Source organism: Pristiophorus japonicus, chromosome 1 (genome assembly GCF_044704955.1).
Source record: "Pristiophorus japonicus isolate sPriJap1 chromosome 1, sPriJap1.hap1, whole genome shotgun sequence".
NCBI lineage: Eukaryota > Metazoa > Chordata > Chondrichthyes > Pristiophoridae > Pristiophorus > Pristiophorus japonicus.
The window spans coordinates 86,198,344-86,214,110 of record NC_091977.1 but is presented as its reverse complement, the minus strand read 5'-3'; the positions used below and the strand labels follow the sequence as shown (position 1 = coordinate 86,214,110).

Genomic DNA, 15,767 nt, shown 5'->3' with positions numbered 1-15,767 from the left:
TTTGGCCATTTTTCTGCCCTTGTTTTTAATTGGATACCGTCCTTTATTTCTTTCGTTAGCCATGGATGGCTATCTTTTCTTTTACATCAGAATTGGCGGGTGGCAGGTTACGCCCCCTTTGGCTGAAAAAAAACGCACCTAAAAAGATCGTAACTGACTCACGGTGGTACAAATTGATCGGGGAAACTGTTTTTTTAAACTTAGGACAAAAAAAGCAGCCTGCTCCAAAACACAGAGCAAACCACTGGGGAAAACTGAGGAAATCACTTCAGCTGTTTTTCTTTCATTCAAATTTTCACTGGGAAATTAAGTATATAAGCAGTTACGGATTTCATCTGGAACATTTCCCAGGGAAAGGAAGATTTGCTGCTTAGTTTTGTAAACAAAATACCATAATTGAATAAGCTAAGCAGAGATATTATAATTTAATGGCACTGTGTCTCCCAGAATGCTGAAGGTGGTAAAAGGTATGTGAGCGTGTTGAGTGTTGCAAAAACTTCTCAGGTGAAACCTTGCAGTATGGAAGCACAGGAGAGGCACTCTTAAAACAAAGTTAAGTACTTATCAGTATTGATCCATAAGAGATGGAAATAGATAAAGCAATAGATTTCCCAAGCATTACTTTTCTACTGACAGCATGGAGAAGTGACCAGCTTCCTAATTCTCTAACAATGTCTCTTCAAATAGCTGCTAGAAAATTAACATTACTGGGCTGTGCTGATTTCTCCTACAATTTTTCCTCATCCTCTATTGGAAGTTCTTCACTTCTACATCATTATCATCATTATCATAGGCAGTCCCTCGAAGCAAGGATGACTTGCTTCCACGCCAAAAAGAGATGAGTTCACAGGTGTTTCAATGAAGGACCTAATATTCCAGGTCCCGAACTACATGTTGAAGGATGGAAGATGCCTGTGGGTAGATTTTTTTAACATGGGGTGGCCGTTGCACACCAGCCACAGTCCGAGATGGTCTACAACAATTTCATCATGCAAAGTATTGGGGATACAAACCCATGCCCAATGTTAACATAAAATACCTCAATAAAGTACCAGAAGATTTCCTTTGTGTGCCATGTATAATGAAATCATATACAGGTTTACAATTTTTACACAGTGTGCAAAATAAATCTTCATCCAATAATTTTATTTTATGCTCAATACCTGTTCTTATTCAACCATTCACAAGTATACATTGCAATAAAAGTTCTTTTGCTTTTGCAGTGCAGTTTATATTTTGAATTGGAAATCAAAAATGCATACTTTTTAATATTCACAAACCTCAAAGCGAGCCATGAAGAAATATTTGTAAGGCACTTTGTGGTGCACTATTCTAGTCTACCAATGTTGTACATCATGGAATGGTAGAACAAAAACAAAATACTGCGGATGCTGGAACCTGAAATAAAAACAGAAATTGCTGGAAATCTCAACGGGTCAGGCAGCATTTGTAGAGAGAGAAACAGAGTTAATGTTTCAGGTCGATGACCTTTCATCAGAAGTGACGAAGCATCATCAACCTGAAACATTAACTCTGTTTCTCTCTCCACAGATGCTGCCTGACCCAGTGAGATTACCAGCATGGATTGGTTGGACGTGGCTTTGCCTACTGTGATTCTCCACATTGCAAGTTCCCGTTCTCAGTTGGGCTGACAGATGGATGTATCAAATGCCAGTTCGCAGAGAGCGAATTAAGTCACCTTAGGGCATTTTGATCTACTACCTAGTGCACAATTACCAGCAGCACTGCCCCCGTTTTTTCATAAGGCAGCTGTTGATGATTCTACTATTCCCATTTACACCTCTTCTAGACCCACCTTTTGTTTCTTTACTGGTCCCATTAACATCACCCTTTGACTCACACCATCATCAACTTTGCCTTTTAATCTCTCCTGCTTTCCATCCTATCACAGGCATTCACTTTTTTGTCCTTTCCTCCCCTCCCCTCTTCCTCTGCCTCTGCATTTGTTTAAAACCTGTTATATCTCTAATGGCAGGTCATAAGAACATAAGAAATAGGAGCAGGAGTAGGCCATACGGCCCCTCGAGCCTGCTCCGCCATTTAATAAGATCATGGCTGATCCAATCATGGACTCAGGTCCACTTCCCTGCCCGCTCCCCTCATTCCCTTATCAGTTAAGAAACTGTCTATCTCTGTCCTAAATGTATTCAATGACCCAGCTTCCACAGCTCCCTGAAACATTAACTCTTGTTTCTCTCTCCACAGATGCTGTCTGACCTGCTAAGTATTTCTAGCATTTTCTGTTTTTATACCAGTAGCACTGGTAGATTTGGGTCCCCTAGATGCCCGCTGCTAAAGAATGAAAAACTTTATATTTCTAGTTTTTTTGAGTTTGCGGAATATAAAATTATTAAAATTCAGCACAAACTTTTTCAGAGCAGGCACCTCTCGGTTCTCTGCATCATAGGATAATTAGCCCCAGTTTATCTGTATTTGGCAGGATTGCTCAGTATTCTAACTACTTACCTGACCTTTATTAAAAAATGCCTTGAAAGAAATTCACAATGAGAATGCGTAATATACCTTGTCTTTGGCAGTAATTGTTTCCTCATATAATCCTGCAGACTTTATCTTGTTTCTCATGACCTCCAGCTGTTCTTCCAACCACATGACCCGGTCACTGAGCTCTATTTTGCATCCTTCCACCTCAGCTAGCTGTAATACAAACACAAATGCAAAACAAAAAACAGTTCTTATAATGTTTCTCTTTCGGATGAACAGCTTTGGTTTCTCAAGATGATCTATTTTCATGTGTATAAGCAAAGATTACATCTGTACACAGTAAAGATGTAAGGGCCTATTTTCAGCAGGCTGCAGTTTGCACTATAGATATTTCCTGCATATCAATTTAAAACTAAAGTTATGTTCTCATCCAGTATTGCCACTCCATCTGGGGTCATATGTCTCTATACCAAACACAGAGGTTACTTTAGTGAGATGACAATACTTGATGACAACTTACCGTAAAATATGGTCTATAAGTCAATATTGAAGACAGATTTTAATGACCTGTAGCATATCTAATGTAACGGCCCAGAGTTTGTGGTCAGTAGCTAACAAACAGCGCTAGTCATTCATTACACTTACACTTACCCACAGAATTTCAGAACTACTGGAAATTGCAGTAGTTGGAGAACCATTTCAGCATGGCACCCTCTGCAGATGATCTGGGACCAATGTGAACAGGGAAAGCAACTGTATATCTCCTTAAGCAATCAGATTGAAGAATGCTTACTGAGACACACAGAGCCTGAACCGGGAAGTGTCAGTTAGAAGAGTGAATACAATGCCAAATCATGTACAGAAAACTAAATAACGAGAGGGAAAGAAAGATGGGATGGGATTAAGAGAGAGAGGTAAAATTTTATTCCACACTTTTAAAAGTTAATTGTCAATGCTTGTTTGGCAGTAATTAAGACTTTCACTGGAATGGACAAACCCTAACTTTTTCTAATGAGTTTAGTAGGTATCTATCACGTAATGACAGCAACATTATGCACTTCCATATGTTCAATGTCGAGTCTCTCGGTAAGATTTTGTTTATAGCGAAGCTTCTGGATGAGCAAGGCAACTTGGACAGTAACTTCCTGATTTTCACATTTAACTGCTCATCTGTGATTGCCACAGGGGGTCAAGCAGGGCTGCGTCATCGCACCGACGCTCTTCTCAATCTTCCTCACTGCAAATCTCCATCTCACTATCAACAAGCTCCCCGCTGGTGTGGAACTAAACTATAGAACCAATGGGAACCTCTTCAACCGATGTCGCCTCCAGGCTAGATCCAAGGTCGTCCCATCCTCTGTCATAAGAACATAAGAACATAAAAAATAGGAGCAGTAGTAGGCCATACGGCCCCTCGAGCCTGCTCTCCCATTTAATATGATCATGGTTGATCCAATCATGGACTCAGGTCCACTTCCCTGCCCACTCCCCATAACCCCTTATTCCCTTATCGGTTAAGAAACTGTCTATCTCTGTCTTAAATGTATTCAATGTCCCAGCTTCCACAGCTATCTGAGGCAGCGAATTCCACAGATTTACAACTCTCTGAGAAAAAAAATTCCTCCTCATCTCAGTTTTAAATGGGCGGCCCCTTATTCTAAGTTTATGTCTTCTAGTTCTAGTCTCCCCTATCAGTGGAAACATCCTCTCTGCATCCACCTTGTCAAGCCCCCTCTTAATCTTATACGTTTCGATAAGATCACCTCTCATTCTTCTGAATTCCAATGAGCAGAGGCCCAACCTACTCAACCTTTCCTTATAAGTCAACCCCCTCATCTCTGGAATCAACCTAGTGAACCTTCTCTGAACTGCCTCCAAAGCAAGTATATCCTTTCGTAATATGGAAACCAAAACTGCACGCAGTATTCCAGGTGTGGCCTCACCAATACCCTGTATAACTGTAGCAAGACTTCCCTCTTTTATACTCCATCCCCTTTGCAATAAAGGCCAAAATTCCATTGGCATTCTTGATCACTTGCTGTACCTGCATACTAACCTTTTGTGTTTCATGCACAAGTACCCCCAGGTCCCGCTGTACTGCAGCACCTTGCAATCTTTCTCCATTTAAATAATAACTTGCTCTTTGATTTTTTCTGCCAAAGTGCATAACCTCACACTTTTCAACATTATACTCCATCTGCCAAATTTTTTCCCACTCACTTAGCCTGTCTATGTCCTTTTGCAGATTTTTTGTGTCCTTCTCACACATTGCTTTTCCTCCCATCTTTGTATTGTAGCAAACTTGGCTACGTTACACTCGGCGCCTTCTTCCAAATCATTAACATAGATTGTAAATAGTTGAGATCCTAGCACTGATCCCTGTGGCACCCCACTAATTACTGATTGCCAAACTGAGAATGAACCATTTATCTCGAACTACGATACACGGACGACACTTCCGTCTGAGCAAACTCAGTAGCCGAACTCCAAGCCATCGTCAACACCTTCACTGAGGTGTACAAAAGCTTGGGCCTTACTCTAAACATCCGTAAGACAAAGGTCCTCCACCAACCTGACCCCGCCACACAGCACTGCCCCCTAGTCATCAAAATCTACGGCTCGGCCTTGGACAACGTGGACCATTTTCCATACCTCGGGAGTCTAGTATCAGCAAGGACAGACATCGATGACGAGGTCCAACACTGCCTCTAGTGTGCCAGTGCAGCCTTCGGTCACCTGAGGAAGAGAGTGTTTGAAGATCAGGGCCTTAATTCTGGCACCAAGCTTATGGACTACAGGGCAGTATTGATACTTGCCCTCCTATATGGCTCAGAGACATGGACTATATACAGCAAACACCTCAAAACACTGGAGAAGTACAACCAATGATATTCCGCAAGATCCTACAAATCCACTGGGAGGATAAACGCACCATCAGTGTTCTCGCTCAGCCAACATCCCCAGCATTGAAGCACTGATCACACTCGACCAGCTCCGTTGGTGGGCCACATCGTCCACATGCCTGACACGAGACTCCCTAAGCAAGTGCTCTACTCGGAACTCCTACATGGCAAGTGAGCCCCAGGTGGGCAGAGGAAACGTTTCAAGGATACCCTCAACGCCTCCTTAATAAAGTGTAACATTCCCACGAGCACCTGGGGATCACTTGCCCAAGACCGCCCAAAGTGGAGGAAGAGCAGCCGGGAGGGCGCTGAGCACCTCGAGTCTCGTCGCCGAGAGCATGCAGAAACCAAGCGTAGACAGCGGAAGGAGTGTGCGGGAAACCATTCTCCCCACCCACCCTTTCCTTCAGCGACTGTCTGCCCCACCTGTAACAGAGACTGTAATTCCTGCATTGGACTGTACAGCCACCTGAGAACTCACTTTTAGAGTGGAAGCAAGTCTTCCTCAATTTCAAGGGACTGCCTATGATGATAGAAACATAGAAACATAGAAAATAGGTGCAGGAGTAGGCCATTCGGCCCTTCGAGCCTGCACCACCATTCAATAAGATCATGGATGATCATTCCCTCAGTACACCTTTCCTGCTTTCTCTCCATACCCCTTGATCCCCTTAGCTGTAAGGGCCATATCTAATTGATGATTGCCGGAAGTTGCTCTCCAATTTACTCTTTAATAACAGTGAGTGCTGATAGCCTCACCGTTACTTTTATTGCAAAACCCAGGCTGATGTAATTTTACCGTGGATGGGCATGAAATCATTGGTGTAATTTTTATTTCTATTTAATTTCAAATTATGAGCACAGTTAAATGATTTTTATGTATTGATTACAATTTATATCTCTTCTTCAAACAGGATCTACTCAGAGTTTATAAATTTAGATTATATTTTATCTGTTTGTCTGCATTGAGACTTTGTTTTTCTAATTGCATAAACAAGGTCAATTTAGTATTGACAACTTAGGTGATGATAAATGCTCTAAAGGATGGCTGAATAACATCTCAATGTGATCATAAAAGTCAAAATATTTTTTATATGTTATTATAAGACTGGTAAACATGATTTAGGTGTAAAGGCATTCCATAGGGGTTTTACTTGAATAAAATTGTATTAAAAAAATTACTCAGGCCAAAAGAAGTGATGCCACTTCCATAGCACAAATCTTAGGTGTTGCATTGAAAGTTTGAATGATCTCATTTGGCATTGTTGGGAGCCATTTGCTTGGATTCTATCCTCCTTTCCACTTTTTCATCAGGAAAGGGAATGGTTGCTAGCCAAGAAGAGCTACACAGTAGTTATTAAGGGGGTTTTAAGATCACATACTAAAGCTTAAACTTTCATTCTTGTTCCTGCTTTCATAACCTGCATCAAAATTAAGTGGGCAAGACATCTATTGAAACCTCTGTTATATGTACACATTATTTAAAATAAGCAGTATTTATAGTTTTTAAAAATTGCAGTTGAAAGAAGCAAAATCTTTGCAGGTATCACCATGTTGGTAACACAAAGCAACATCTTACAAAACAAAGACTGAAAGACTGGACCTTTTGTTCATTTATACTGCATGTTTACACTTTAATATAAAAGAGCATGGAATATTGAGCGTATCATTTTAATAAAACTGGATGAAGAAATCTTAGCTTACCCTTATTCAGTTTCATTGTTCTAGTTTCTTTTCATTTCTATGGAGTTGAAATTGCACTGTACAATATTAGGGCCGAAATTGTCCGTTTCTCTAAGGCCCGTGGTCGCCTAAAAGCGGCAGCCACGGGTTGGAGCGGACTGGCTGCCGATGCTTATGGCATTGCCCTGATGAATATTTCCGGCGGTGTAGGGATCTGTCCCGCTCCCTCACTTCGACCCCACTCCTGCGTATGCGTTGGTAACTACGTCATCAGAGCGTGCAGTCTGTGACCTGCCCCGGAAATGAAATTGCCCTTAAATCATCTACCGGCCACTTGTCAGTGCCAATAATAGGTTTTTGGGTTGGTACACACTGCGTGCTGAAGACCGCCAGCGGCATTTAAAGGCGCCGTGCGTATCCCACGATTCTTGTTGGCCGGATTATTTCAGACGGTTTAAACCATTGAGAGTTGCGTTTTTGACACTGGATTTGAGGAGTAGTGGGCCAGCCTCTTCATACTCTGCAACATAGAGCGCTAATTGAGGAGGCTGGGCTTGTGGAGGATAACTAAATGGGGTCAGTGCTGGCAGCGGAACGCCTCCTGCACATTGTGCGTGGCAGGGAGGCACGCAGGAGAAGGTGGCACCGGCTACAACGGATGGGGAGGCAGCAGGCAAGGGACGCAGCTCACGTGGCTGAGAAAATGCAGAAGGCCATGGAGATGGCGACAGAGCTGAACCCAGAGAGGTACACTGGGAAACATAGAAACAGAGAAAATAGGTGCAGGAGTAGGCCATTCGGCCCTTCGAGCCTGCACCACCTTTCAATAAGATCATGGCTGATTATTCACCTCAGTGTCCCTTTCCTGCTTTCTCTCCATACCTCTCGATCCCTTTAGCCATAAGGGCCATATCTAACTCCCTCGTGAATATATCCAACGAACTGGCATCAACAACTCTCTGCGGTAGGGAATTCCACAGGTTAACAACTCTCTGAGTGAAGAAGTTTCTCCTCATCTCAGTCCTAAATGGCTTACCCCTTTAGGAAGGGCCTGCTGTCAGGAGGAGGGTCTGGTACGCAGATCCCCAGCACCAAATAGTGGCCCTGATGGAGAGAAGGCAGCGTGCACAGGAGGCAGAGAATGAGGACCAACAAGAGCAGGAGGGAGAAGGCAATGAGACAGCTGTCAGAGGAAGACGCCTACATAGACATGGTAGCAGAAGGCCCTATTGTCAAAGGGTCTACAAACAGCAGTTCTCATACATGGACCTGATTGATGACCAGTGTCTCTGGAGACTGCGATTCCACAAGGACGTCGTCACAGAGCTGTGCAATCTCCTGCAGCCAGACCTGAAGCCTCAAACAAGGTTGAGGACAGCTCTGTCCGCCGCATCAATGGTCACCGTCGTCCTTAATTGATGCCGGTATCCTGGAAGCAGCCACGATACTTTCATCCTGTGCCAGGTGTCTTTGCTGGCTCAAAACAAGATTACGGATGGCTCCTTGGAGATAAGGGCTACCCAATCTGCACTTGGCTGCTGACTCCCCTTCGCCACCCCAGGACTACTGCGCAGCAATCGTACAATGACTCATTCAGCCACCAGGTGCATCATTGAGCAGACCATCGGAATCCTTAAACAGAGGTTCCGATGCCTGGATCATTTAGGAGGAGTGCTGCAGTATTCATCATCGTCTGTTGCATGCTTCACAACCTGGCAATCATGGGGGCACAGCCATTGGAGGACGAGGCAGCAGTACCACCTGAGGAGGAGGACCAGAAGGAGGAGGCGCAGGAGCACAACACGCAGGAGGAGGAGGTGGCACAAGAGGAGGACCAAGATGCGGATCGTAGGCCACCCAGGAAGCGGCGTTGCCATCTGCACTCTGCAAGGGAAGTACTAAACCGTCTCATTGCTGGTTGTTTCTGCTGAGTTCATGCGCACTTTAGCCTTCATCTGTTCACCTCCATGGGCAAACCAATGAGCCCTTTCACACAGCATTCCCCACAGTGAAATGAGAGACCTGCACAGATATTCAAGCCCAAAATAAAGATTTATTAAACAAGAAATCATGGTGTCAAAAAACATACACATTATCTGTTGTATATGCAGACTATGGATGTACTCTCTGTGTAGTCACTGTATAGTTGCATGGGATGGAGACTTGATAACCTGATGTACTATCAATAAGGTTTACACTGTGTATATACATGCTGGCGCCACTAGAGGGTGCAACTGGTGGAGACCAGGGTTTCCTGCCTGAGTGGCAGGGGCTGTATAAAAGGGGGGCCACCATGCGGCTGACTCACTCTGGAGTTATGAATAAAGGACCAAGGTCACTACAGTTTGAGTACAACACATTGCCTCGTGGAGTCATTCATTAGTACATTACAGACATAATAACTGGCGACGAGAATACGAAATTTCACACGATTGTGGCTACCTTTGGCACACTAAAACACTTTGCAAAGGGTGATGATTGGGATGCCTTCACGGAAAGGCTCGAGCAATATTTTGTGGCAAACGACTTGGAGGGGAGACGGACATATTGGCGGAGAAGCGCAAGGCTATACTGCTGACCAGTTGTGGGCCCGAGGTCTACTGCCTCGTCAGGGACTTGCTGGCACCCATGAAGGCCAAGGATACAATGAACTGACTGAACTAATTTGTGACGAACTAAAACCAAAACAGAGCATCCTCACAGCCAGGCATAGATTCTACACTCACCTGGGGGCCAGGAGATTGAAAAATATGCTGCCGACCTCAGGAGACTTGGGGCACCGTGTGACTTCGATACGCACGTCAAGGAAGCATTGCGAGACATCTTCGTGATAGGAATTGCCCTCTTTCACAAGCTATTATCTGCCGACACCACAGTCAACATGCAGAAGGCCATCAGCATCAGTCAGGCGTTCATGACTGCGACCTGCAGCACCAAGCAAATTATTCATTTTGTGGACTCAAACCCGGCAAGAACTGTACACAGAATGGTGTCTTTCACAGGCAAGACTGTAGAACGTGGCTCTACCTCAGGGTTCCGGAACACAGAGTCCGCCGAGGGCTAATCGAGTAGCACCATGCTGGCATTGTGGAGGAAACCATAGGGCTCACCAGTGTCAGTTTGCTGAGTACATATGCAAAGCCTGTAACATGAAGGGCCACCTCCAGTGTATGTGTAAAAGAAATACTATTCACCGTCTAGCCGAGGAGTCAGTAGGTGACTTTGAATCCAGCGGGGAGTATGATGATTTGGCCAGAGAGGCAGCTCAGCCCCAAGAAGGAGTATATGGAGTGTATACCTGCACCACCGATTATCCTTCAGTGAAGATGGAAGTCGAGATAAACGGCATTCCTGTCTTCGTGGAAGTAGACAGGGGAGCGAGCCAGTCAATGATGAACCAGGATGCCTTTGAGAGTCTATGGAATGAAAAACGATCCGAGCTGGTTTCATTACAGGAAAATTTGCGCACCTACACCAAGGAGCTGATCCCAGTCCTTGGTAGTGCGGATGTAAGTGTAATCCATTGGCGTGGTGCACAAGTTTCCTCTGTGGATTGTTGCAGGTGATGGTCCAATGCTACTCGGAAGAAGGTGGATGAGGAAGATCCAGTGGAAATGGGAAGACCTCTTCACTCAAGCAATCGATGTCCCCCATGCTCAGAGGCATAGCAAAACCTCACCTTCGCTTGGGCCAGGCACCAGAGAACAGACCAGCGCAGCATCTGAGGCACACACCATCCATTATGACTGCGTGGCAATGATCCGACAGGAACGATCTAAAAGTACCTTCCTAGCTCCAGTAGCAGGACTCCTGGGGAGGAAGATCGAATTCACAGACACTCTTCCAGCTTTTTTGGCAGAATCGTAGGAGAGAAGGATCAAGGCAGTCGACCTCGAGGATAGAGGCAAGATGGTGTCCCTGCTGCAGCAAGGGGCAGCGTGGCATGGCAGGGTTCTCTTACAGGAGACCTGCAACCAACTGAACTTAAAGAGACATTGTATGCATGACAATCAATGTAACGAACTGATTAAGAATGTAAAGAACCAAACGGGACCTGGAACAGCCAGGTTCTCAACACCGTTAGAGAGCAGACAGAAAATTCTGCAACCCTCAAAGAAGGACAGGGAGGCCACACACATCTGTGGCTCTGACCACCACTAGGCAATGGCAAAGGTCCTGAGTCCTGGTAAGATGAGTGAACCAAGCCCACCCCGCTAGCAGGGGGTGCAGTGCCGTCATCAAACGACTAGGACCCCGTCCGGTTGCTCTGGAACTAGCATCCTCGCATACCTGTACTGCTACCTCAGTACTGACCATGACTAAACCATGAATGCAATCTACCCAATCCTGGCGCACGACCGTAAAACGTAACAAATGTAAGTCACTGAACCAAGGTGTCACGATACAAACTGTTAAAAAAAATGTTTTACTTCCTTTCTTTGTACTTGCACTGTGTCTGATCCTGTATGTTAATGTAACACTGTGGGGCGGGGGGGGGGAAATGGATGTATGTAGCCATGGACACACACATGGATCACACCCAGAACCTACTGGAACCTCCACTGCATCATCGAACCATCCAAACTGGTAACCACTACCCAACGTTGTGGCAAAAGGACTTGGGGGTTAACAAGGAGAGAGCCAAGTCAAAGCACAGCCAAGATGCAAGGGCTGTTGGCACTTAAGTCTGGGGAGAGCTAACCCAGAGCATATAGAGCAAAGGTAATTGGCACAAAGGACTTGGGGGAGTGTGATGTTGTATATGCAGACTATGGATGTACTCTCTGTGTAGTCATTGTATAGTTGCATGGGATGGAGACTTGTTTACCTGATGTACTATTGATAAGGTTTACACTGTGTATATACATGCTGGCGCCACTAGAGGGTGCAACAGGTGGAGACCGGGGTTTCCTTCCTGGGTGGCAGGGGCTGTATAAAAGGGGAGCCACCATGCGGCTGACTCACTCTGGAGTTATGAATAAAGGATCATGGTCACTACAGTTTGAGTACAACACAGTGCCTCGCGGAGTCATTCATAAGTACATTACAGACATAATATTATCAATTCTCACCCTTGTGCATTTCCTTATCACCCCGCTTACGCATACCTATTCTGGAACTACACCGCAGTGTCTCCCCTGTGGCTGCATCATGGCTTTGGGAAGGCTGCTGTGTTTCAAGTGTAAAAACTGCAGATGCCCTTCTCAGACTCCCTCGACCAGCCTGGCCCTGGAAGGGCTGGCTGCAAACTGGGCCACATCCTGGTCCGATGAGCCTGCGCCACTCTCCTGGGACAGCACCTCGCCATCCCCACCAATCTGTTGGAGCACAGTTGGATGGAGTGGCACAAAGGCCCCCCCGTAGACTGTGGTGGACCCAGCCACGATGGCAGCAGTCAGAGTTTGCATGGCATCTAGCTGAGGCAGCATAAGGGCAGACACAGTCTCGATGCCACCAAACACAACAGCAGTAAGACACTCCGTGGCCTGTTGCTCAGAGTGCATGAGAGCATTCTGAGCTTCTAGGCCGGGGCCATCCTCTCCAAAGCAGCACTTAGACATTTGTTCCCTTGCGCCTGTGCTGTAGTGGCAGCTGCCACATCGCCCACGACACGCGGCATCACAGCTGGATACGTACAGTCATTCTGGGAGTTCACCGTCATCTGCACACTGGCAACAATAGGCTCCATGGTGTGCGCAGACTGCTCCATGCTCTTGACCACTTGTGACAGGTTCACTGGCACCTTTTCCCCAACATCTGCAAATGCATGGCCTCCACCCTTGTTTAAAAGCCGCCACGCCGAGGGGCTCGTCTGAGTCCTCGGCAGCAGAACTCACGTGTGACCTCACCCCCCGGAGAGATGGCACCCGCGGTTCCCTTTGCCCTCCATCATGCTGCAGCCCACTAGGCCCCAGTGCATCACCCAGTGCAGACCCCTCTCCTAAATCTAACTGCATCGACTGCGTATTCCCAGGATCTGAGCTGGCACATGGGACTGTAGGAAGCATGATGTGGTGCTCGCAGCAGTGTCCTCCTCTTCATCATCCTCATCGGACATGCCGTCTATGTCTGCACTCGGCTCATCGGTGTCAGTCTCACTCTGGCTCACACTCAGCTCAAAGGTGTTGGTCTTACTCTGGCTCATACTCGGGGTCTCACCTGCAATCATAAATGGAACAAGGGTTCCCTGAGGGTGAGGTAGGGCATTGCACCATCCAGCAAGCAACTTGCACACAATCATCACCAATCGACTGGTAGGCACTTGGACTTTCAGGAAGAGATGGCATTAAAGGATCCACACTGCCGGCAGCCACAGGGAAGGCAACATGTGGGCCCACTAGCCGCTGCACCCTCTCTTCGATATCAGTCAGCTGCTGGTTACCAGCCTCGTCCCTGTTATGTATTTAACCCTTTGCAACCTGTATCACACCACCATCAGAGGGCCTACCTGTTGGAGTCCCAAGGATCCCAGCATCCCTTGGGAGCACTGTATATAAGCAAGCCACCCACGAGGTACCTGTACTCTGGAGTCTTATTAAAGGAACTAAGGTCACACTTACTCATTGCTCATAGTACTCAGTTTCATCCTGCGTTCTGATAGCGACGTATCGGTTCTACATGTGTCAACGGTCGGAGGGCCAGGAAGTGGCGAGCTAAGTCGCCAAACTAAGGCGCCTCACAGGACATTGCAAATTTGATGGATTCCTAGAACAAATGCTGAGAGACTTTTTTGTGCTTGGCATTGGCCATGAGATAATCCTTCGCAAACTGTTGACTGTTGAAACTCCAATCTGAGCAAAGCCATAATGATAGCCCAGGCATTTATGTCCACCAGCGACAACACCAAACAAATTTCGCAGCATAAAGAGGTTTCGGCCAATACTGTGCACAAAGTAACGTCGTTTTCGAGCAGGAATACACATGGCAGAACATACACGTCGACTGCTGCACGACCTCAGATGACCCAGAGTCCGCCATCAATTGTTAATGCGAGGCAGTTAACACCCTGTTGACGTTGTGGAGGTGATCATCGGACCCATCAATGCCGCTTCAAGCACTATGCGTGCAACTGCTGCAGAACAATGGGACACCTCCAGCGAATGTGCAGGCGAGCTGCAAACCCTGCAAACCCTGCAAACCACCACATTGCAGAGGAAGATCTATCCACTGTGGATCAGACTGAATTGGAGACTCGAACCGAGGAGGCAGAAGTGTACAGGGTACACACCTTCACCACGAAATGTCCACCAATAATGTTGAAAGTTAAAAACAGAATTCCAGTATCAATGGAACTGGATCTGGTGCGAGTCAGTCCATAATGAGCAAAAAGGCCTTCGATAGGCTGTGGTGCAACAAGGCAAACAGGCCCAAGCTCAGCCCCAAGCTCAGCCCCATTCACACCAAGCTAAGAACTTACACCAAGGAACTGATCCATGTAATTGGCAGTGCAGAAGTCAAAGTCTCCTATGATGGAGCAATGCACGAACTCCCACTGTGGATCGTGCCAGGCGATGGTCTCACACTGGCTGGGAAAAATCCGCTGGAACTGGGACAACATCCGAGCGCTTTCATCTGTTGACGACGCCTCATCTGCCCAGGTTCTGAGCAGATTTTCATCATTATTTGAGCCAGGCATTGGGAGCTTCTCGGGGGCGAAAGTGCAGATCCATTTTGGTTCCCGGTACGCGACCCATCCACCACAAGGCACGGGCGGTATCATATATGATGCGTGCGAAAGTGGAAATTGAGCTGGACAGGCTGCAGCGAGAAGGCATCATTGCGCCGGTGGAATTCAACGAGTGGGTCAGTCCGATTGTTCCGGTACTTAAAGGTGACGGCACGGTCAGAATTTGTGGGGACTATAAAATAACGATTAACCATTTTTCGTTACAGGACCAGTACCCGCTACCCAAGGCAGACGATCTATTTGCGACCCTGGCTGGAGGGAAAACATTCACCAGGCTGGACCTGACCTCAGCCTACATGATGCAGGAGCTGGAGGAATCTTCGAAAGGCCTCACTTGCAACAACACACACAAAGGTATGTTCATCTATAACAGATGCCCGTTTGGGATTTGGTCGGCCGTGGCAATCTTCCAATGGAACGTGGAGAGCCTGCTAAAGTCGGTTCCTTGCATCGTGGTTTTCCAGGACGACATACTGGTTACAGGTCGAGACACCATTGAGCACTTGAGGAATCTGGAAGAGGTTCTTAGTCGGTTGGATCGCGTGGGACTCAGTTTGAAACGCTCAAAGTGTGTTTTCCTGGTGCCGGAGGTCGAGTTCTTGGGAAAAAGAATCGCAGAAGATGGCATCAGACCCACCGACGCCAAGAAGGAGGCCATCAAGAATGTCCCAAGACCACAGAATGTGACAGAGCTGCGGTCGTTCCTGGCACTCAACTATTTCGGTAATTTCCTACCCCTACATGTGCTACACAAGGGAGACGACTGGGTATGGGGGAATTCACAAGAGGCTGCCTTTGAGAAAGCCAGAAATCTGTTGTGTTCAAACAAACTGCTTGTCTTGAAAAACCCTTGTAAACGATTAGTGCTAGCTTGTGATGCGTCGTCATATGGGGTCGAGTGTGTGTTACAACAGGCTAACAAATCAGGGATTTTGCAATCGGTCGCTTATGCGTCCAGGAGTTTGTCCAAGGCCGAAAGGGTCTACAGCATGATTGAAAAAGAGGCTCTGGCATGCGTTTACGGGGTGAAA

At 46.5% G+C, this 15,767-nt stretch overlaps 1 protein-coding gene across 1 annotated transcript in view; it reads right to left on the bottom strand.

The window, feature by feature from the left end:
* LOC139227240 (coiled-coil domain-containing protein 192-like) overlaps positions 1–15,767 on the bottom strand; it is a 104,995-nt gene that overhangs the window by 37,975 nt on the left and 51,253 nt on the right. The window contains exon 4 of the mRNA XM_070858266.1: positions 2,545–2,676. Within this exon, the coding sequence (XP_070714367.1) occupies positions 2,545–2,676 (132 nt within the window). The remainder of the gene's footprint in view (positions 1–2,544; positions 2,677–15,767) is intronic.